A 24366-nucleotide genomic window follows, 5' to 3' on the forward strand; every position below is an offset into this window, starting at 1 on the left:
GAAAACCTAGCACTGTTTGGCAGACAGATGAACTTATCAGCTTGCTTAAGGGCGTTGTCAGAAAGAAAGTAGTCCTTCCCCATCTCTAAATGAAACATTTGTTACCAGGATGGCTTGAGTTTTTGTGCCGCAGCTCCATGGTTACAGCCATGTTTACTGAGCATCTGTGCCAGCCCTCACACAAGGTTTAGGGCATCGTATCTTCCTGGTGCAGGGTCTGCTGACCCCTGGCTTTGAGGCCTGCCTCCTGTTCAGAGTCCTGGATCCTGCAAGTTCCTGTGAATCTTCAGTATCGGTCAAATAATTCACGGATTATGACTTTTACTCCTCCTTGGACCTAATGCGGCTGTCAGGGCGGTGCTGTGGTTAAATAGTGGCATTACATATTTCTCAATATAACAAAAAACTTGTACAGTTTATTCACAAATGAAAATATAGACTGCAACCAAGACCATTATAATTCTTTATTTTTTCCAAAAAGCTGCAGATAGAAGCTGTATTTAAAAATCATTGCAAATATATAGATGTTTATAACTTTTTATATACATTTAATAATCATAAACAGGGAGTGCAAAAATAAGTACTTTTTAATGAGAAACGTCAGAAAAATATCACGGTCAGCATGAAGGATTTCAGACTTAAGAGATATATATCTCTAGAGATAGATATATATATCTTAAATATAATAACGTTATCTATACAGTTACGGCATCTCTTCCAAAGAGAATCAGATGGGTTCTGACCATTTTTATTTGCACGCCATTTTCAGATTGTGGCAAATCATGCAATTAGGTTCGAAGATTTGCCATGAACTCTTTTGAAAGTTCAAGATTTGTAGCGAAGATGGAGTAAGATATACCCTGCTGAATGAGTGAATTACAGGAAATCTGTTTCAGAAATGGAAAACCATTAGTTTAAACAGAAGAAAAGCATATTCAATTGCAGAATGAAATGGAATTTAAGACTGCAGCTGAACAGTACTATTTCTGTGTGCCGGTCATGATCTCATATTTTTAATGTTTGTTCCTTTACTGGTAGTTGAAGTGTATCTTCTGTTAAATTAGTCCCATTTTAAGGCAATAAAAAATAAACAATCCGTTCTTCATGGATTTTTGATAACAACAGACTTGAGGACCAGAAATACCAGGAGCGTCTATGAACACCCTCTGCTCTAAGGCCATGTCTTTAAAAAAAGATTTAGATGAATAGATTAAACGTTTCCTATTTAAAGCACGATTTTAGAACATTTCAGTAAGATTTTAAAAGAAAAATCAAAGAAAGGGACTGACCTTGGAAAGCTGGCATTTGGGACAACAGCTCGGATGTACAGTATATAGCGCCCTGCGGAAATATTCACCCTCTTCCAGTGATGTTGCGAGTTACCAAACCCAATCAAAGATCCTCTAAGTCTGTTGAAGTGACAACACTGACTTGTGTCTCTGTGCACTTCTCACTTCTCTTATGTCTTGTAGAGTTCATGAAACAATAAATAATATTTTCAGTGATTTTTTTCCCCTAGACGCTTAATTTCACCCAGTGGCAGCTCTGACTGATTCCCCAGAAGACACAGCTTTGCAGTGCGGTCCTGCTTTCCGTCCAGAGGAGCCTGTGTGGCGAGGACCTGCGTGGCTCAGTAGTCCCCAGACTCTCTGCGGAACCACGCCAGCACGGAGGCCTTGTTCGGCTTCACCCATCTGATGTTGGCCTTGGTCCTCTCCAGGGCCTGCTCCAGGGCGCGCGCGGCCGAGCCGAAGCCCGTCTCTTCGTGCTGTCTCTTGAAGTTCTCCAGCTGCCCGGGGACACGGGGGGGGGAGGGAGTGGGATTAGAAAACCACTGAGAGAGCCTCACAGAGCGGCCCAGTCCAGGTACAGTCCTGAGCCGGGCTTAACTTACTCATTCGCTAAGGTTTTATTTCCTGTTTCATTTACTAGAAACAATTCTTACAATTGTGAGTCATTTCTTTTATAATGCTCTTTTGCTTTCCTCATTCTTCTTGAAGCAGCCTCTTTGGCCAGACTGCAAGTGGCCGTGCCAGTGAAGGATTGGCTTCAGAAGGGTACAGCAAAGGTGAAACAAATCTGTACACCTGCCTAGAGAAAAAAACCCAGCTTGATCTGCTGGAAAGCAAAGAACATAATTGGAAAAAAAAGAATTTTACATCCCAATGTAAACTGTTAAGATTATCGCAGTACATACAAGGTTTAATTCTGTGATATCTGGGATGGGGTCAGGAATGATCTTATTGACCTGGCATACCGGTCAAGAATTATTTCAGATTTGTGTTCACTGTCCTTGTTTTTTAAGAAACAAACCTTCACACATATGGAACATATTGTCCACCCATCCCTTATCCGAAAGGTGAGAGCTGGAGAAAGGCACAGTCTAAAGGCACAGGGCAGCAAACACAAGAGCCCTGTTTACAGCTGCACTAGAGCAGCACTAATACTGAACCGGTCAAATACAAAGGGAGCAGGCAGCTCCACCTTTCTGACCTGTAATGGTCTTCAGAGTGGGCTGTCTCACAGGGCTCCCCATTCACATGTGTAACCAGTTGTGTCTGACCATTAGAAACATACAGGCAGGGAATCTACTCCACAATGTGTTTATCTGGGTGTGTGTGAGAAGACAGCACTTATAATGAAATAAGGCCATGTGTGAGTAGGTACCTCTAAAACAAAGTCCTGCTAGGGGTGAAATTCTTAGTTAGGGGTGAATTTGAACCTCGTGCAGTTTCAAAGAAGAGCAAAGTTTGACTTTTGAGCTACACATTTACATGGTGCTCAGTCATTCCAATGAGCTTGGTGGACCTACAGTAACTGTAACACTTGGATAAATAGATATTTTCATGTACAATCACCCTGTTTTTTGCTCCCAGATTTTTGTCCGTGTGTGAGCTGTGAGTGTGCCTCGCTCGTTATTCGCAGGAGGCTGGGTTTACACACGAGACATCTCCCGTGTGAGTTTCACAGGGGCGGACAGCTCACTTTGTGTTGTGTGCTGCGTTCAGACTATCCTGTCGCTTTACCTCTTCGAGTTCGAACTCCGTAGAAAACCGCTGGGTCACGCCATCGATCAGGCTGCCGAATGACATTATTCCTCCTCCGTATCTGTGACGAGGAACAGCACAGCACCGAGTCTACAAACAGCTTCCAAACTATTTACATTGCTGCGTGTTTACTGTACCTTCTAGCTCACGACAAGCAAAATAATAGTTACTGTAGCTGTGCTTCCTTAAGAAAGGGGAGTCATAAAAAATACTGCCTCCTGGAAGGGAGTCAGGTATGTTTGCTGCCTTCTTGTATCTTCCCAGATAGGTGTGACTGAGCTTGTTCAGAAAATAACCGAGCATTTATCTTTCGATGATACACTTTACAACTGCAATCTAACAACTGAAATTACTTGCCTACAGTGTTAGTTTACATTTAACAAATACATCATGTATTACGTCCATGTTAGGGTATGATCTTAAGTATTTGTTAGCTTGTGATTTAGCTTCCTATCTCTCCTATTCCTATAACGAAATGATGGGAAAAAGGAGGCAGACTCACTCTTCGTGTAGGAAGGTCCACTTGGCTCGGACAAAATCCCAAGCTAAGGACTGCCCCGCTACATTTCTGGCAATGTAGTTGATGGTCGAAGTGGTATCCATTTTCCTGATCTTTTCCGGGTCCAGGGTGTACTCCAGGTATCTGCAGCACAGGTTCAGAGATTACATGAGCACAACACCTCTTTACAACCTCAGTAGGTTTTTCCTTCTGTTCAGTGGATATTTGTCATGTGTAGGGGGTTTCCAAAAAGTAATAAGAAAGAAATTTGATTAGCCTTTTTTTCCTTTCCGTTGTGTCATTCCCAGAATATGATTGCCTTTTATCGTTTCTTTGATTTGATTTTTAAAACCATTGGAATCTGTGGGGCGTACTGAATTTTCCAAGGGAAAGGAAAAATGGGCAGAAAGGACACATTGCAATAAACAGATCAGCACAGTATTCTGCACCACAGTTTAATTGAACCATAAACATGTACTCACTGTAAGTTTTTTTAGACATTTTAGTTTATCTATATTTTAAAACATAAAAGATGAAATGTCTCATGAGCCTATGATCTGTTGTACAGAAAGTCTTTATTTTTAAGTCATTTTTGGACTTAGTTTAAAAAGTGTATAATCATTAGTGTTATTAAACCCACTCTTAAATTTAAGTCCTTTCTCCAGCAAGCTAAGAAGGCAGAAAAACAGCTGAAGACTTATAGAAGACAAAAGCACAGAACTACTGAGGATATAATGTCCTTGTTAACATGTTTAAGTATTAAACTGGAGACATAATCTGAATGAATTACCTCATAATGATATTAACTGCGGATAAACACAGCAATATGTCTCCATAAATTACTTTGCCTTTTAATTCTGTTAGAGCTAGAATTATTTGTTTGGGGTCTGCTTTTGGCCTCAGTCTAGAGTCATCTCTGGCAGAGTCGAGAAAAGTAAATCAAAACACAATGGGAGGTCCTCATAAAGAAAAAATGAAGTGTGTGTGTTGGGTGGGGGTCTTTTAATAGCTCTCTAGCTGAGACATGTTCAGAAATTGAACAGTGCTTTCCTTTTAAGACTGCTTAAGACATTAGTGCAAATGTAAGGAAGTTATATTTCTGTTTTAGCAGTAAATCATTTTTGGCGTTTTGTCTTTGTGTGTGGTGATTTGACGAAACCTATATAGATTTGTTGTTCTTTTTCTATGGCCATAAAACATGTCATTGCTGTGATTTGCAGACATGGAAAAACAATATTATTCTGCTGTTCCCACAAGACCCGTGCATTCAATGGAAAAGAGAACGTGTCTTTGGGATGCATGCGGGGAGCTGCAGAATGGCAGGATTGCTTTATTTCCCTTCCTCTAACCTGCTCAAGATCCAGATCTTCCTGGAGCATGACAGTGCGTATCTCAGCTTGTCCCTCTCTGAGGCCACGGTTGTGTTCTGAAACATCTCCCAGGCAAAGTTCCATTCCCTCTCTCCCCCCACGGCAATGGCGCTGCAGTAGACTGAACTCTTCAGGTTGGGGTGAATCCTGGCGCCGGCGAGTGGCAGGTGGCAGGGTTTGGGAAACATTTGAGAGGAGACAAATGGAAGCGCTTTGAAAACGCCAGCCCCGAGCAAGGCGGGACAGAGAGTAGATCATCAAAACTGAAGCGAAAGCAGACTCACGGGTTGGCGCTGGAGTTCATCATCCACTGTTTGAAGAGACCAGAGGCCATCTCCTGGCACTCAGGCACCCCGTTGCTGCACGCGACGGAGATAGCGTTCACCTGGTTGTACCTGAGATGAAGAACAATAAGACAGTTACTACAATCTTCTTATGTTCTGAAACACGTGAAGTAGTGTTTTTAAGTAGCACGGTATAGTATTCTAGTTTAATTCTGCATTTGTTTTTTTCTCCAGGCAGTAAGGGCAGCACAGGCAAGACCACAACCCTGAGAGAAAGTGTTAGGCAGGCAGAAGGGAAATGGGATGAGTGATGGTGGAATGTGTGACATCACAGGGGCGGTTGGGGAGCAGGTTCTCACACTTCCTGTGTCGAGGTGACACTGATAGGTTGTTCTGCACAAGTGTTTTAAAAAGTGCAAAGTACAAAACTGCAATAAAAGTGTGAAGCTGATGGAACTTAGATTTTAACGATCGCCTCTCCGATCTGTGTGACAAACACAGAATTGAATTGTTCATGATCTGCAAAGATCCAAAGGTCCCATAAGCTGTTACAGGTTAAACATCAGCCTCCAATTTGGAATCGGCAATTTATTTATACCCAATTTGGAATCAGACTAAGGATGTGTGCCTGTGGCTGGAAGGTTGTCGGTTCGAATCCCACAGCTGGCATAGGAATCCTACTCTGTTGGGCCCCTGAGCAAGGCCCTTAACCCTAACTGCTCCAGGGGCACTGTATAAATGGCTGACCCTGTGCTCTGACACAAGCTTCTCTCCCTGTCTGTGTGTCTCACGGAGAGCAAGTTGGGGTATCTGAAAAGACAAATTCCTAATACAGGAAATTGTATATGGTGGAGGGAGGGCAAGGAGCCAAGGCTCTCCAGTTCCTGCACTTTGAGCTCCACAGTGTCTTACAGGTGAGTTAACACTGATTGGAGGAGAGATGCGGCTCCCAGTGACATCTCTGCACACTCAAAGGTGACCAAGAGGTCAAGGGGCTCCCTTGTGCAGGGGCAGCCAAGGCCCCCAGTACTGCGGGGGTATGGTTGTGCGCCGGTTGTGCGCCTTCACCTGGGGGATTCTGGACACTGCAGCCCGATGGACCAGGCTTAGACCGGAGTTGTCTTGACTAAATGTGTTCTGTTCAAGCGCCTCTGCTGACTGAACCATTCAGAAGCCCTGTTTCAGGCATTAGAAAATTAAAACCCAAACATCAATTCCTGATCCATTGCTATGCTCTGTGCTGCAAGGCTAGTTTTGCCTGCAATTAAAATGGCGACTCCCATTCTCTGAACATCTTGTCCTTTATATAAAGGAAATAATGTCACTTACTGGTCAATGTGATTATCTGGAATACTTGTCCAATTAGCAGTGATGTTTTCAAAGTAGTTGTACAAAGGGATAACTTGCTTCCTTATGTATGCCTGCAGAATATTAAGCAGAAAAAAACAGAATGGGTAGAGCAGATACAGACCATACTCCTTTGGTTACTAAATGGATTGTAAACATTCAATATGATCTGAAATTGGAATCAAGTTCATTTGTGTAAACACTCTTGAAAAACATCAAAGGACATTTTAGAATCCGTCCTCAACAGGATTCAGAGGTTAGCACCGTACAGTATCTAACAAAAGTGCCAATAACCCAAGCTATGGTGAATGAGTGTTCAATTAACATTCTGGAGGAACTGCTGCTAAGTATGGTTTCACAGACAATATTTAATATGCTTGAATTACTGACTAACTATGCATCTGTAAGTGTACATATGTTTTATATTTTGTGCTGAGTACAGTTATTTCCTGGATATCAATTCAATAACCCAGGTATTACCGTGAGGATTATTAATGGAGACATGTACTGATGTATGCCGAATTATTAAGACAAGCCCTGGCACACTTGGGTATTGCGGTCATATTAAACTAGTTTGGCATACAGTAAAACTGATTTATATTCACTCAAGCAGGGGGAAACTAATAAAAAAAAGTGCACAAGCATAATGAATAAAATAATAATCCCATCACGACATTCTGGGTTTGATATAAAGAGAGAAATGGTAGATTCCAGATTCTTCAAAGAATGTGCGCCTTTCGTTTGTGAGGTCTTCTGCAGGTCATGGAAATGCCATCAAGTCCAATATCGCCCTCAGTGTCTGGGATCTTAATGGCACAATGGTCTGCAATATATACTGTACATCAATTGATCACTCATAAAAACAAAAAGAAAACAACTAACCTGCAGTGGCCCATAAACTTCAGAGCGATCAAACATGAGGAAGAAATAGTCCAGATTATTCAAAGCTGACTGCCAGGGGATGTACTCTGTCTCATTAGAGAGGTACTTGGTTGTGTCCAGAGCAAGGGTGGTATTGATGTGCTTTGCTCTTTATAAAGGACAAAAAAAAATCAAATATTCATTAATCCTTTAAATAAAAGCAGCTGTGATAGTTTTCCCAGTAGGATTTCTGGAGTTTTCCCCCCCCCACTGCGGTCTTTTGCATGCATCTTCAATTTTCTGCAAGCATAATCACTTTATAATGAAGCAAAATAAACCTTCCCTCAGACATGTAATCACACTGCAATTAAAAGCTGGTCAGTTTCAATTCCAGTCATGAAGGGTGAATAGCTTACCTCTGTTCCTGTAACACATTTTCTCATTTTAAATGAAAAGGGAGCAAAAAACATTTAAGGAACAAAATGACTTTTGGACTTACAAGGATTGTAAATGTGCCCAATTTTGGATGCTTATTTGCAAATACGGTATAAATTGTCTTTTCAGATTATTAACAGACCATAATAGTGAACTTCTGGTAACTGTTATTGTAAATATAAATTGGAAGCAGGGTTGCTTCTTGAAGAATATCAGTATATTATCTTCATTAACAAGGCTGGAGAGCTTGTTCCAGACACTCATGACCCTTTGGTACGACTAAATAACTTTAGGGAGGGCAACAGGGCAATGTGATGACTGAGCGACAGGAGCTTTTTCAGGTGGGAACTCAAGGGAACCTGAACCTTGCAGAGATATGAGCTGTTTGTCAAAGTGTAGCTACTGTTATTGTTACTGAGCTTCTTTTGACAAAAGAACTTAACTTACCTCGCTAGATTAAAGGCATCATCAATTAGCTGGGCCCTGTTGATGACTGGTATTACCTGAAAACGGTATAAAAACGAGATGGGTTAAATATGGAGAGGAAACAGAAGAGGCTAAAAGCATGATCACAAGTGCCGTTCTGTGCAGCTGTTCGGGATAAAGTTTTCAAAAATAAACTGTGCTAAGCCTAGTCAGTTGTGTTTGAGAGCTTGAAATTCTAGGAAGCTGAATTCATAAAGGAAGCCTGTTCTGTGTGATGAATTTAGACCAATCTGGTCAATTATATCATGAGAAAGGGAGAAAGAAGAATTTTGTTTATGTTTTATTTGAAGCTGGAAATATTGTTTGCATAGTGCAAACCAAAGGGGACTTCACTAGTGTGTATAAAAAAAATCACACTGGGTTCAAAACGAAATAAACTAAAGTGCTTCAACTCTGTCGTCATCTCTGTGAGCTCAGCCCTATGAAAAAGGCATACATCTCTAAACGTATTTTAGATATACGCTATATGGCAATATGAAATATTGGCTGTGAAAATATATTGATATACTTTCTACAATACAGAATGAGACATACAGTACAGAAAAACGAATCTAATATGTTTACTTGGATCGGAATGGACATTAAGCACATATTGGCTCCATCTACAAGTCCTCTGCCATTTGTAAAATATTGCAGTATATCTGAAAATTGATTCCAAAATATGATGCACCATTTTCTCTTTTATTCCACTGAAACAAAACTCCTCAAATGTACAACAGGATCTCCATAGCTGTACATCTGATATTCAGCATATATACTCAATACACATCAGAAACATTAAGGCTGTTTACTGTGTGACTGTTCTCCAGCTGTTGAAGCAGCTTGTTCCAGTTGTTGGAGTCGTAGTTAACTCTGTAATAACCAGTGCAATCGACGTTCAGTAGGAGCCACTCGGTGTCTTTGCACTGAAAGTCTGGAAATGAGTCTGACACAGAGAAAGAAACCAGAACAACAATTAAAAAAACTCCAATTGCTAATCTAACACCTACCCATGAAAAGGGCAAGAACAAAAATCAGTAAGAAGCCCTATTTTTATATATATATGAGGTTATGGGAATTAGGGGATTAGGGAAATTTCCAATGATTTCTCTCTTCCAGGTGAAGGATCATCACTCTGTTATAAAAATGAACTTCATCAGAGACAAAACCTCTGTTTGCATTATTTCTGTCAAGTGTGGGGGTGATGAAAGCAGAAAGGGGTTTGGTCTTTCACAGAGAAATAAAGGTATGAAAAAAAATTAAATTCTAACCTGTTTCATAAAACAACATTTTCTGTCCTTGTTTTCCTGACTTCATCAATGTGATTGGAATGTGCCATTTGTAACTGTGAGAGAGCAAGAGATCAAATCACCATGAGAACAGCCACACTGATACCGTTATTTGTCTGAGCACACACCTGGGCAATAAGGCAACTTCCAAAAGGAACTATGATCACCCCTTCACCAACTGATGACGGTTGTAGTCTCACAGAAGACGACAGAAGCAACTCACATTTGGAAAGGGTGCTTTTTTCACCCTGGGCTGAGGCCTTGTTAAAGTTAACTGAGTTCAGTTTCCTTGGACATTTCCTTTCCCCATATTTCAGTACACTAGAACTACACTAGATCAGATTCAGAAAGGTCACACAACAAGTGTTGGATACTACTATATAAGCTGTTGTGGTAACCGTGCTGTCCTCATCACTGCGTTGTGGACTATAACTCATTAAAAGTATGGAAAGTCTGTAGGAAATAGAGTCCAGTGTTTTTTTTATCTCTGGCCAAGATTTTTTTAAATTTTAACAATGTGTAGGAATTGAGACGCAGGACCCTTTTCTCCAAACTGTGACCCCTGACCTCCACTGAGGAAGATGAAAAGGTCGAGATGCCCCCCATCTAACAGAGGCGACAGAGGCGAAGACAGTCAACACATGAGACCTGTCTGGCAAACCAAACCTTTTTTTTGTTTTGGGATCAAGTCAAGTTCACTGTCAGTCCTTCTCCTGATTAGAAAGTCTGCAACAAAGTCCCAGTAGAGTGATCAGGAAGTCCTCTCTTTCAATACATTCCCACCTTGGACTTTTCCAGTTTGACTGAATTAACTTTTCCCTTAGCAAAGCAATTTGCTCATCAGCTACATTCTCTCGGCTGCACAGTGAACCTCTGGGATGAGCATCTAACAGCGAGGCAGGACAGTGTTTGCCAACAGATGGGGGACAAACACAGCCTTTATTCTACAAATCCAAGAGTTGTGGTTGCTGCAGCCGTGAATCATGAGCAGGACTGTGGAGAAGGGTCACTGTACTTATGGCTCACCAGCAGAGAAATAACCCCCTTTCACACATGTAATACGTTTCCAAGGCCTGACTTAGTGCTGCTCACCTTTTATTCCACTTTAACTCTTGAATCTGCTGAGGATGGGGCCTTGTAGATAGAGTAAGGCAGGGATCCGGGGAGACCTGGGACTGACAGGGACAGAACTCCAGTTCTGGCCCACAGCATGGTGGCTTGAAACAAGCTGTTCGCTTTCTGTGTCGCTCAGGAAATGCAATATTTACCCGGCATTGGATGGCTGTGGAGGAGCGGTTTCTGGGTCGATGAGAAAGTGCTGCTGAGAGGCTCTTCCATCGGTGGTGTTGATGGTGACCACGGGGTAGCCCATCTGCTCAGTCCAGGTCCTCATGATGGCCTCCACCCCAACCTTCAGCTGCAACTTGTGCTCATCTGCTGCCTTGGAGCAGAGAAATCAGAAAGAGCTGCAGTGGGTGTCTGCGTGTTACACGTGCCCCTCTGAAGAGACACCATGCAATACCACAGCTAAAGCCTGGCTCTGTGCAACTGCTTGTACGCAGAAGACGAAGAGCTCTACATGAATATAGTCCGCTGTGGAAAAACCCCTCAGGCCCGTTTCCATTTCACCAATCAAGTTGGATTAAAAGATGTAAAGAATGATATGCTTATAGCATATCGACTATAAGTACATATAGTCCTATATAATAAAATCAAACATCTTTTACACATGGTACTGAAACAGATATTATTGTATTATTTACATACCTCTTCATTGCTAGCAGCTGTAGTAGCATTAGCAGTAAACGTAGCAGAAGTATTGAACGTTATAATTATAGTACTGCACATCTACAAGCGAACGTACTGTGTATTTCCTGCAATCGCCAGGTGTTTAAAGTGATTTAAAACTACATGTCGAATTAAACAATAATAAAAATATGAAAGAAAGAAAACATGTATTTATACATATGTTTTATTCGGCAGAGGTTAACATAGGCAGCAGACTCGGGGTGCAGGTTGCAAACAGAACAAGCAGAGGTTAATTCCCCGATGAGCAGAAGAAAGCAGGAGAGAAGAGCTGTGGAGCCTCTTGAAGCCTGGGGAGGAGAGCCGGAGGAGGGAGGGGTGAGAAAACAGAAAAGAAAAGAAGAGAATGGCTATAAAAAGGGGGGCCCTCGGAGACAGATTTTGAGGGGAGGGGGGATGAAAGGCAGCAATTATGAAGCTGTCAATCACTGAGCAATATTTTATGAATACAAGTTTAGTAAACACTGGGATTGTGCTATGGGATCTACATTAGTGACTCTGTGTCATTAGCCCATGTGAATTTTACTTGAATTGTTTAAAATCCATCCATCCAGCTATTCATTTTCTAACGGCTTTATCCAAATCGGGGTCGTGGGGAGCCAGAGCCTATCCCTGCAAGCAACGGGCACACGGCAGGGTACACCCTGGGCAGGACACCAGTGCATCATAGTGGTTTAAAAGCTTGTTTATTCATACTCTGTGCTCTAAATGCGGTTCTTTATTAAAATATAAATAAGCATATTTTTAATAAAAAATCAACTGCTCCCACATTTTACGAATGCTAACAGTTATTATTGAATGTAATCTCCTTACAATATACACATAATGTTTTGCAAACATCTGTGCACAGAAAATCTGTTTTTTTATGTGTCCAAACTAGTGTCACTTTTTATTTGTGAAGTGTGAGACTTTATTTACAGACACTTTTGAAGTGTGTCCTTGTTTAAACTTACCTTCTGTAGGTGTTCCCAAAGGTTTTGGTTAACTGTAGTATTGTACTTAAAAGCCTCTAGGTATGTCTGCAAAGATAAATATTAGGTGTGAACATTCAATAAGGTGTCTGACAAATAAACATACATAATCAATAAATCACAGCTCAGTCTCTGGCGAATTTGACATATTTTGCAGCCTCACTTATCTCGCCTTGAATCAGATGAGTGTCTAAAGGAAATTATTTAAACCCAAAACAGCAGCATATTAATTATATAACATACTAGTAATATATAGTATGCAGCTCATTCTGTGGGAGATAAACAAATTTTAGCAATAAGATATCGGTGCAGGTACTGTATATCCTTGACATTCACAGCAGAATCTTCATCATTCAGTCTGTGCAAAACTGGAAAAACTAATAATTACAAGTAGCTGTAATAATACATGGCATAAGTATGCTACGTTTACATTAGTGCATGTAGGATATTGGACGGTGGCCACACTTCAAAGGGAAACGAGTGGTGTTGTGTAATGCTGCCCATAAATTGAACTCTGCGATATGACATACACACTCAGTCTCACCTTTGTCCCAGCTCTGAAGACCTTTTCCGATAAAAACTCAGACATCATCCTTAACAACGCGGCTCCCTGCAGAGCCAAAACACAATTTATTGTACATCTACAGAATGAAAACATGGAATTTGACCTTGACTCACTAACAACCATGGGAGGGTGATAAATAACATATACTGTATAATATGTACATTATTAACTCTAATTAATTTACAATAATTGTAATATTTACAACATTGTAATTTACTGTACGTTTAAGGTCTCCAAAAGCCATGGTTTTAACTCAGACAAGAGCTGAGGAGAAAATAAGACTGAAGGAACTATTGTCAACACAGTTTGCAGGGGGCCTGTCTGGCAGGGAAAACGGTCATGGGAATGAGATACTCTCAACACCCAGCAGACTTGTCCAGCCAAGAAGCCGGCCCTGTCTGGGAATACAGAGCGCGCCCACGTCTGCCAGCACTGTGGCACTGGCCTGCAGCACGTCTGGAACCAGTTTCAGACCGCAGCACTTCGGGAAGAAACCATCTGCACCCCAGAGGGACGACGGCAAAGCGCCACCTTCACAGAAGTCATCTGCATGCTTGGAGGCCATTCAGGGAAACATCTTGCCAGTCAAGCATCAAAACCATGACCTTTTGCCTGACAGGCAGTGTGCGAGGTGGTGGCAAAGAGACCAGGGAATTGCTTTCATTGCTGGAGAATGTTGTTTTGCGGTTCGATTGGTCTGTCAGCTAATTACTGTGTTCTGAGTTCTGAGTGCAGTGACCTAAAACACTGCACATGTGGAAGAGCAGTGCACAGGCCCACAAGACAAGCCTCAGTTAGTAATGCTATCTCATTTAACACAAAACCCCCTGGTAATAAAATTATCTGTAACTGGACCAGCTGAGCATGACCTTGCTGTAGGTGATGGAGTCAAAACGCTCGGAGATTTCGTCAGGGGTGTTGACATCCACTTCTCTGGAGCTCAAGGGGTGGGAGGTTGCCAGGGAGTCCACTTGGAATACACTCTGTATTTCATTCAGCACCATCAGGTCTTTCTGGAAACCAAGGAAGGAAGCAAAAAGGCTTGGGACCAGAGAAAAACAACTCTTCCACTTCCAGAATGCTGTAACAAAAGCAACTGCCTGGCTGAAGCGTCTGCAGGTGACATTGTTGTGCGACTGCTGTATTTATGTTGTGTTTTGGCAGATCCAGCCTACCCCCCAGAAACAACTGGCTTCCCCCTGCTTGGTTGTGACCTGTTGAAGCTGCTGAAGTAAACTAAAACTATGCAACCTCGTATCCAAAGGTCTCATTAATTACAGGGTTACATTAACCATTGAGCAAAATGTACAACTGCTACTAACTACAGTTATTTTAAACTAATCTTTTAATTCCACTGTCTTGGTTTCATGTTATCAGGTTGCTGTTGTGTGAACCTCTTGGCCAGGTCATTTTTGGTTAAATAAAGTTTAAAATATGAAGAAACAAAAAGAAAGCTGAGTAGCTCTTCCATTTGGGAATGAGGGAAGAGTACTGTTTCCTCTTATACTACAGAGGCATTAGTGCCTGAAGAATCTCTGCACCAAGACCCGTCCTCACACATTCCTACCTCATTCAGAACAGAGGCACCATGGGACCAACATGAACAAAATAAAATGAAGAAAAGCAAGGAAAACGAGAATCAGGGACTTGTTCTGAGATAGGCAGCAATAAGATGATATCCGTGTGTTCATTAGCAGAAATCTGTTCATTCCTGTTCAGGGCAACCTGGAGTCTATACTGGAGGCACAGGAAGTACAGGAGTACAGCCCATCACTGTCTGCTCACACACACACAAGCACATGGAGACCTTCGGGAGATACCAGTGAACACAGCCAGCATGTTTTTGCAAGGAGGAATCCTGAGCGCCTTGCGGAGGAGAGGAGAGAACAAGCATACTCTTCACAGAAGACTCCCTGTGCCAGAACTGACCCCAGACAAAAGAGGCTGCTGAACTGACCAACTTACGACTGTGCTACTCATTAGACTATCTAGTGGTAAGAAATAATTGAGCACAGACAAAGGAAATTGGCTCTCTGAACAAATTCCTCAAACAGAAAGAAATTTAAGACATTCTGCATACACGTCTGTACCAACACTGCTTGCAATGTCAGTGTAAGAGAGAAGGAATCACATACAATATTCCAGGCGGGTTCGACATGATTCGCTCCTAGGTATGAGACGTATGTGGCAAAACCTTCATTCAGCCAGAGATCATTCCACCACTTCATTGTAACAAGGTTTCCAAACCACTGCAAAAGGAAAATAACAGCAGCGTTAGAATAGTAACAGAGCCGAGGTCAGCCCAGGGCTCATCTTTAGGATCGACAGTGAGACATGGGCCAGGGGAGGGACACAGGAACTAAGCAGCAGGTAAGAGTTGTGGGAGTCTGGAACTGCTCAGCCACATTGTTGAAGCTATCACTTCCAAAAACATTATTCATTTAGAAACAGACTGTATTAAGATTTGCTGATAGTAAAAAAATCATAAACTACAGATAAAACCAGGCGAGCTCTTTGAGAGTCAAGTAAACCCATACTGAAAAATACTGCTGGGTAGAAGGTAGTTTAAAAAGAGGCAAAAAAAGGCAAACAGAATGTTAGAACACAATTACAATGTAGGATTTAAATTGTGGGATGTTATTTGAAATTGTACAATGCACTAGTAAGACCTCAACTGGAACATTGTGTACAATTCTGGTCACTGTGTTAGACATTGTTGCTCTGGAATCAGTGAGCAGAAATCAGGTACATTCCTGGACTGAAAGGAAAGTCTTGACTCCAGTATTCAGAACCTTCAAGGGCATTGACAACTTCAGCCCAATAGACTTCTTCAGAACCACAGGTGAAACACGAAGCAGGACATGTGCTGATGTACCTGGTGGGCCAGTTCGTGCGATATTACTGTGGCGATCCACTCCTTGTTTCCTGTGGAGGAGACCTCTGGGTCGTACAACAGAGCTGTCTCGCGGTATGTGATCAGACCCCAGTTCTCCATGGCTCCTGCTCCGAAGTCTGGCAGAGCAATCTGATCTGGAGGCATTTCAGGACACATAAATGAGGGAAAAGAAACATGAAAACAAGACACTATCACCCAGTTAATTATTTGTTCCATTTAGTAAATTTACTGCAATTAGTGAATGTAACTTGGCTGTAAATAAACTCCTTCACAGCTGGCGATACAAAGTCAGACTGGCTATTTGAATTTACAGTACACGAGTAAATGACTGCTCCAGATGTTTTGATGTATTATGACACGTTATTAAGCCAAGGTGTTAAAGCTCACCCATGACCAGTCGGTATAATTCCTTCTGTGTACCTACGTGCATCTGGTACAGCACACCGTCATCAAACTTGTAAAAATGATTGTGAGCCTTCAAATGTGTGGATTTTACAAATGATCATTTTTGAAGTAGAAGGATATCCGGTACCCTTCAAAAACCTGTTGACCTGTGTCTTCCAAAAATAATATTGCTCAGAGATTTGTGGATTCATTTGAGGAAAAAAAGTTTCCTTGCCCGCAGTGTGGATTTTCAACATGTCAGTCAGTTATGTTGCGATAGATCAGCGTCATTAGTATACTCTACTCACATTTTCATTGTAGAGTTTAATACTCTCAAAATGAGCCCATATACTCCGTTTCTTTTACAAAAACGTACCTAATTTGGACAGAGGGATAGGTACGCCATAGTAATCTTCAAAGAACTCCACAATTTTCAAAGTGATGTTCCCAGCATAGGCAGCATGGCCTGCATTTATCGCATCAGGTCGAGCCCAGATCTTAAACACAATGGACAGAAACTCAGTTCATTGTATCTATGTGTCTGAAGCATCTTGAAGTAATATAACTGAGCTGCGAAACCTCACAGCAGTTCTGTTTTATACAGAGGGCTTAAGGAGAAGAATATTCACAAGAAAATGAATTGTTACTCTAAAGCCACAAGACTCAGCCTCACTTAACATCACTAAACTGCAGACAAAAATGGGCCTGTTGTTTGTTTTGCATGCCACAAACACAATGTGCACACATGGCTTAATATAATGATTTTGGACTTAGAAAATAAAGCATTAAAATGCTTAAAATTTTGAATGTTAAAGCAAAATAATCCAAATGACCATAAACATCTATGGGAAGGTATGCATTATGATCTCCTGGAAGGTCATATTACTTTGCATTGTAATGTATAAATCCATCAGAGCAAAAAAGCTCTGCATCTGCTCTTATTAAGTATATTATCAATTTATAACTATCTGTCAGATGAATTGTCAGTTTATTAAACACATTGTTTTTCTGCAAGGGTTTCAGTCTAATCAGAAGGACCCGTTTTAGACAGTTTTACAAAGAATGACAACATCCAATGCGAAAGTGTGTTTAGGGATGTTAATTAAGAAGTCAAGCTCAGGGAAGTCTGGCCTATGAAAAGAAGAGAGCAGTTACTGAGAACAACTGCAACCCCTGTGGGCTAAAGAAGTACAACGTGGAGCCTCAGCGAGCGGCTGTGTCCATTACATTAGACAGTCAACGAGCAGGTGGTGTCTGGGGAAACGTGTCCAGCTGTATTGGGATCCCTTTCCTGTTCCTGGTGTAGCTATTATTTCTTTTCATCTGCTAATTTTAACGCAGTCCTTAAGTGTGATCTGTAAGCAGAGTGTATTGTGTTACCACAGCTCTGCTGGTAAAAGTGTGCAAGTGAAGTGTGGTTCACTTTATTCAAAGGCTGGAATTTTGTATGGAAATCCCATCTTGTCAAAGAGGGACCCAGCCAATAGTACTTTACATGCTGCAAAACAGACGCAGAGTTTTCTTATTTTTGTTTTCTATTGGCCCATTACGAAGGGATTTAACGTCTGTATGTGTATATATGCATACATACATATATATAACATACAACATCCCTACAACTGAGCAGAGGGTCCGACTTTCTCTTCTAATTTCCTGAGGAGGAAAACAGTTCTGTGTTGATAGCATTTGTGTCTTAGTGAACACTAATACTTCCGTTTGTATTTGCCTAAAAAACTAAACACTGGGTAAGTATGGTGGTTGAACTCCTGCGCTTCACGAGATCAAATCACATTCATCTGAAGAAAGACATATTGATTTATTTCAGAACAGCAGCAATCTGTTTTGCTCCTTTGTTCCCAGTGTTTAAGGAGCTGCTTGAAACTCTGAGGGGACAAACTGGCGAGAGGAGCAGAAGACACTGCAGTGCTGGAGGTTAGGAATGCTACACTGTGTCTGTTTGCTTCAGAGTGTGTTTTCTGTTGAAAATTAAATAAAACCAACAGAAACTTCCAACCTAAATATTTTTTTATCTGATAAAAAGCACAGACAGCACTATACCATGAGCTCCTTACACTCACTACAAGATTGTGAGCGTGTTTAGGAAATGGGAAACACGCGCCAGGAGAGTAAACTTGAGTATCAAACCGTTCATTCAGCAGTAGAGTGCACCAGAGCTGTCCAATGACCATGAACTACAGAAACCCCCAAACTGAGCAGCAGATTAGCTCTTTAGATGACTTTTTAATGCTTCCTTAGTTCCTGTTTACAGCAAGTTGAAAACAAAAGTTCTCTCTATATATATATATTCTGTTTTCTAATGAGGGAAAGACATACGTCTGTGGCCTGTTTACTATGGCAGAATTATACTGGCTCTGCTTTCTATTATTGTGAGACAATCAAAGCTGATTAACATTCACATATCGCATTAATCATATTCTTTTACTCATTTTATGTTTGTAAAGTGCTGTGGAATGCTTTTAAGGGCTCTGTGCACAAGATGACAAATAATCTCCCATGAGATCTCAGAAATCTACAGCTCACGTCTACTTCAATTTTTTCATTTTGTGCTTTTCTGCTTTTGTACCTTAACAATTGTACACCTACACCGGGGTACGTAGTTACATGCTGAGACTCACTTTGAGCATACATTACAAAAAATAAGTAAAACATTTACAGTATGTACTAATTACAAGAACACGATTCTTGTGTATGGTACTCTTATATGCTGTATATGTTATTTCCCACAGTGCTGAGTGTATGTAAATACTCTAATGATACTTTGGTACAGAACTGAATTCATTAAGGGGCAGCAGTCACCTCTACATCAACTGGTTAACATTTGGTAAGAAAATGTTAAAATTAGGCATTGAAGTTCAATTAAGCAGCTGGGGTCTTCTGTAGAACAAACTCCAGGAGACCTTTACCAGGACTGGGTTTATAGTCAATTAAGCAAGCTTCACTCATTATAACAAGACAATGAAGAAAGGTAGGTAATAAAGAGACATTACCTTCATATTAGGTCCAATCTCAATAAATTGAAAATCACAGACCACAAATGCTAGGAGGTAAGTCGACATTCTAGGTGTTGGTATAAATTCTGTGATGAAATAGTCTTTGTTTTGCTTTGTCTCTGTAGAATTAGAAAAAAAAAGAGAAAAATAAGGGTTTTTAATTCATGATGCAAATTAAATTAGGGTGTATTTTTGTTTAATAAGTATTGCTTTAATCCCAAATCCATATTTGTTTTTTGGCACAGCAGAATGGAATAAGGCATTCTGTTTCATTATCTTACGGCTGGCAGTGTTTGAGAGCGCCTTAGTCTGTTTCGGGTGAATGAGAGTGATATTGAACACGGCTTTCATTGCGGGTTCGTCAAAGCAGGGAAAGACTCTCCTGGCGTCAGTGGGCTGCATCTGGGTTGCAGCAATATACCTAGAGAAAAGAGAATACGTTTGGACGAGTTTATTACTTTGTCCATTAATTGATTTCATGACAGTGTACAAGAATGAAAAATAACAACTGCGTAGATCATCATAGGAGATTAAAATTCATGGAACTGGTGTCATTTGCTCAGCTCTGCTCGTTTGGTTTGCAATTTTCCTTCAGTCTTTGATAGCTCACTTAATTAGACTACAATTAACCATTTGTGTGGGTTGGTTTAATGGAAAAATAGCACTGCAACTGTCAAAAAATACTATTTTGAAAATGAAAATGAACTGATAGATTATACAAAAAATGTTCACCAGACTAAACAGGTATACAGCTTCTGCTTTTTAAAAAAAATAGAACCTACTTCCTTCTTTCTTGAAGCAAGAGAGTTTAATTACAGCTGCGGCTGCAATTCCTGAGAATAAAGACAAATTTCTCTTATCCTAAATTCTAATGGCCTGGCTTATGAATCACGTTAAATAAAATAAAACTAAGTGTGCCTTGCCGTTAAAAAGTAACATAATAATTCCAAACATCTTTAATATGAACAATTTAATTTTTTTAAGAAAACAATACCCACAACACTTGACACAAACCCAGAACTGGAAAAGATATGAGTGAGGATACATTTCAGCAAGAAAGGCACCCACTGTGTGAATTATCAATTTCAACCAGATTTTAATTACACATCATCATCATCATTATCATCATCATACAGGTATGCTAATACAAATAAAAAAATATTTACAATACTGAAAGGGTCCTGTATAAAATGAAAAAAAGTTTTAATCCTTTACAGCTGTGTGTGTTTACCTTTCCTTGAAACAGTTGAAATTCTTTACAATAGATTGTAGGATTTTCAAAGCAGCAAACCTGTCAGCTGGAACAAACGTGCAGGCATTAAGCCCAGTCACACAATACCTAGCAGCCTGGTGGCACACAGGGACACTTACTGTCAGGTTTATTGCATAGCTTCATGTGTAAACTACATTTAGACTGCAACTACATTGGTTTCATAGTAAAAATCAAAAGCTTATTTGTGTATTTCTGAGATGTAACATTAAACAGTAAATTATATTGGAAAAATAAATGAAAGACCTTATATAAACCTAAGATAAAAGATTATGAACTACACATTTTATTTTATTATTGCATTATATCAGAAAAACAGTTCCTTGTGGCAGCTCTACAGAGGTGCAAAAATGAAACCAGTATGAAATAAAACGTTCAATTATAAGAACATATGGAGCACACAAATTGCAATTCATGCAGTCTCTATTCTGAAAACCATTTAGAGACTGTTTTCTTTCTCCACCACCACCACCTTCAAGCTGGGGAAGTAAGGCAGTTAACTGGCAAGGCAAAATAAATCTTCAGAACCAAATGGAAAACAAGAAGAAAGTTCTACCCGCTCACCACAACAGAAGAACTTACCTCTGCTCTCCATTCTCTGTGTATTCACTCCGATAGAAGCCTGTTAAATCATCCGCCAGATCTCCTGCAAACTGAGTGTAGAGTTCATAGGTCTTCCCTTCTTCCAGTTCCCTGTCCAGCAAAATCTCCAGGAACTGAGTTTCAGGTCTCAGGATGCTCTTCACCACCCTGGGCGTGTTGGCTGTGTGGCCAGTCAGCAGCGCGTATTGGTTGGCCAGCTGGGTCAGGTTCAGCTTGTGGCTGTGGAGGACAATCTGCCTGGTAGGCTGGAGGCACTTGAACTGCACGGTGGAGTTCCCCGTGAAGTGAAACGTGCTGTTGGGATCCGGAAACAGGTGGACCTGCAGGACCACCCTGTAGCTCTCGGGCCTCAGGCTGCTGGGCAGTCGCATCGTGTCCCTCGTGTCCAATGTGGGGGCCCTGGTGGTGGCCGGAAAGCTGGGAGGCGTGGGCGGCCTACTGAGGATTTGCTGCTGGAACACTATCACCATGGCAATGATGGAGGTGACCGCTGAGGCCGTCACCACCAGAGCAGCGACAGCAAAGACCTTGGAGATGTAGAATCCTTTGGACATGTCTGCGTCCCTGCTTCCTCTGAAGATGAGCCCTGGACTGGAGCAGGGCTTGGCTGTTCAGCTGGCTTTGTACCTTGGAGTCCCGGGCGCTGACCTCCCATAAACACATATGCATGTGTGCTGTTGTTAATAGATTAGGCATTAACTGTAGGAGGTCGCTGGGTTAAGGAGGAAACCAGGACTAGCTGAAGTGAGAGCGGCTCTTGGGTTTTCCCACATCTGGAAGCAGTTTGCTTTTCTTCCACCAATCCTGGATGAGGTGAAGTGAAAAAAGTGAAGACATCCCCCCCCCACCCCATCAATGCTCAAACGCATTTTCATGTTTTAATTACCAGCCCTCTCAAAGGAGGAGGGAAGAGGGAAAATTGCTTCTTGTGTCCCTTCCAGTTCTAGAGATCTCTTTTTTCTAGGAAAGCTGGAATTGGCCACTTCAGACTGTCCTCTGGACATCTTCACAGCAAACACGACTTGCTTTATGTGAACAACAGGCCAGTTATGAACCATGAAAGGTCCCTGTCTATTTCTCTGTATTTGAAAATTAGGAGCATGTGTTTTCATTAACGACCACAAAGTCAAAAGAGAGAGTTTCATAGTTGCCATTATTTTTTTTTTGGTGGGAAAGAAAACTAAACAGATAACAGCTGCTTGAAAAAATGTCTTTCTTTTCAACTAGAAGAAAAGCAACCTGTTTTTTCACAGTGCTGCAAGTGGAGACTAGTAGGAAAATATAGTGGCAAAAGATGACAAAACATTCTTTAATAATAATGAAAATTGTGTAACACATGGCAAATTCACCCATTTTTCCACTGCTCCTACCCAACTAAGATTGCTTGAAGTTTACAAAAATAACAGATCATTTTATTCTCATTTTATCATTTTATGTTTAGTTAATATGTTCAACGTTTAGCTTTTAGATCCAGTCTGTGATTTATCATTGTAATCCAAATTGTTCTTCACAATGGAAATGTTATACTCCTAACTATCTGTTTTATACAGGACCACGATTTATTAAAATTCCATGAACTCTGAAAGAAATACCTTATGCTGTGAGACCCTTGATAATATCACGTGTGTCATGGTTTTTCAGCCCTTTTGGTTTTTACTGCAAGAGCTGTGCCTGATGTATTGCTTTGCCATTTATGTTTATTGCCGTTTCCAGTAGCAATTTACTGCTTAATATCTGAAGTGCAAAGTTTAAAAAGCATTTGTACTTTGCACTAAAAAATAAAGTGGAGGAAGTATTTCCTTTTTATGTGCAGTAACCTTTGGGGAAAAAAGCGAAGTTTTGCATTAAACGTGTCTTTTATGTGCATCTATAATTTCAAGAATTTGGTGGCTCCTACAGTATGTCCCGTGACAGGATCTGGAATCTTCCACTATATATCTGAAAACATACATTATGTTTCATATAAATTTTCTCAGTGCATTAAGTTCCTTTTTCCATCTTAAGTAGTATCTCTTTTGGTTTTGTAAGCTAAAACTGAATATGATTTTAAATGATAACAATTCAAATAATGTATGCAGTTTCTAGAAATGCCTTTGGAATATATTGACCTATTTAATCTTGTGGTTGTAAAATTAAAATAATATGAATTGAAAAAATTCATATGAAAGAATCTGTTTTTCAAAGGGGTAAATGTCGATTCAGTATTATTTGTCATAATTTTAAAAGACATCAGATTAGTTTTCCTGAAAAATGACAATAAATGTTTAATACATCCCAGCTTGTGATAATCACTTTAAGTCCTGCACTGTGTTAAAAGCCCAAAGCAGTAATATAAGTCTTTTAAAGGCAAGTCTGCATCTTATTAAGACAAGCAATTTTGTCATTTGCTCCGTTACATGTTTTGAATGTGTCTTTTTCTTTCTTTAAATTGTTTATACAACAAAATATGCCAGTTAAAACAAATAATAGAACTCGTGAGAAACCACGAGCTCTTTCTTTTGGAAGGCCAGTGTTCCTTTATGATTTAATCATGACGATCTATTATTTAATTACAGACATACAGTGACATAGAAAAATGTCACGCAAAGCTGTTCTGTGGCAGAGACAGGGATTCTAAACCAAATCGTGTACTAAGGAAGTTAACATCAGCCATCATCTAAACTTCAAAGGCCCTGTATGATTCTATACCCTTTTGTGGAACACTGGAAATTTGCAGCAAAGAACGACAAAGCCCGTTAGCATCGAGACCAAATCAAAGACCGACAACCCGCATTTACCGTTTTGAACATGACAAATCAAGGCTTTCAATGGTCAACTTGCTTGATAAGTTTTTGCAGCTTCATTTCCATTCATCTTAAATATCACCTGAAAAAGTAACTTAAATAAGATGGTGCAAATACAAGATGTGTTATTATGCTTCTCAATGGGTGTTTGAATCCACTATTTTCCACCACACTGAATGCAACATTAAATGTTAAAAGTTAACAGTTTAGTCCTTTTTTTTCAAATCTGAATTTGCGAAATAAGAATGGTGCAATGCTCAACCCAAAGTAACAGTTAAAAGCAGGGTTCAGATTACAAACCACGGACTAAATGTAAGCATGATATTTGCTTTAGTCGGGCCGTATCGCAGCGGACAAAAAGGGAGGTTTGTTAAAACAAAACGTCGGAAAACGGCATTCCATGATACAGCTCTCTGGAGACGGCTTATATTGTACTGAGCGCCGGGAAGTCTCCAGGCTTTTCCCTAGCGAGTCTTGCGC

The 24366-nt window shown here is 40.6% G+C and overlaps 1 protein-coding gene across 1 annotated transcript; it reads right to left on the reverse strand.

Annotated features, from left to right (window-relative positions):
* Positions 1-449: 449 nt before the first annotated feature.
* Positions 450-23669, reverse strand: LOC148831479 (aminopeptidase N-like). Its single transcript, XM_088922084.1, has 20 exons — positions 21083-23669; positions 19512-19651; positions 19228-19349; positions 16596-16716; positions 15815-15969; positions 15075-15188; positions 13809-13952; positions 12919-12984; positions 12357-12422; positions 10866-11038; positions 9580-9653; positions 9121-9254; positions 8291-8346; positions 7430-7577; positions 6530-6621; positions 5201-5311; positions 4896-5063; positions 3550-3690; positions 3027-3108; positions 450-1789 (listed from the first exon to the last, which is right to left on the reverse strand). Exons 1-20 carry the CDS (start codon positions 21655-21657, stop codon positions 1631-1633), a joined length of 2841 nt encoding a protein of 946 aa, XP_088778210.1. The 5' UTR covers positions 21658-23669; the 3' UTR covers positions 450-1630.
* Positions 23670-24366: the final 697 nt, after the last annotated feature.

The sequence above is a fragment of the Atractosteus spatula genome, chromosome 7 (genome assembly GCF_055471065.1).
Source record: "Atractosteus spatula isolate fAtrSpa1 chromosome 7, fAtrSpa1.hap1, whole genome shotgun sequence".
Classification (NCBI taxonomy): domain Eukaryota; kingdom Metazoa; phylum Chordata; class Actinopteri; order Semionotiformes; family Lepisosteidae; genus Atractosteus; species Atractosteus spatula.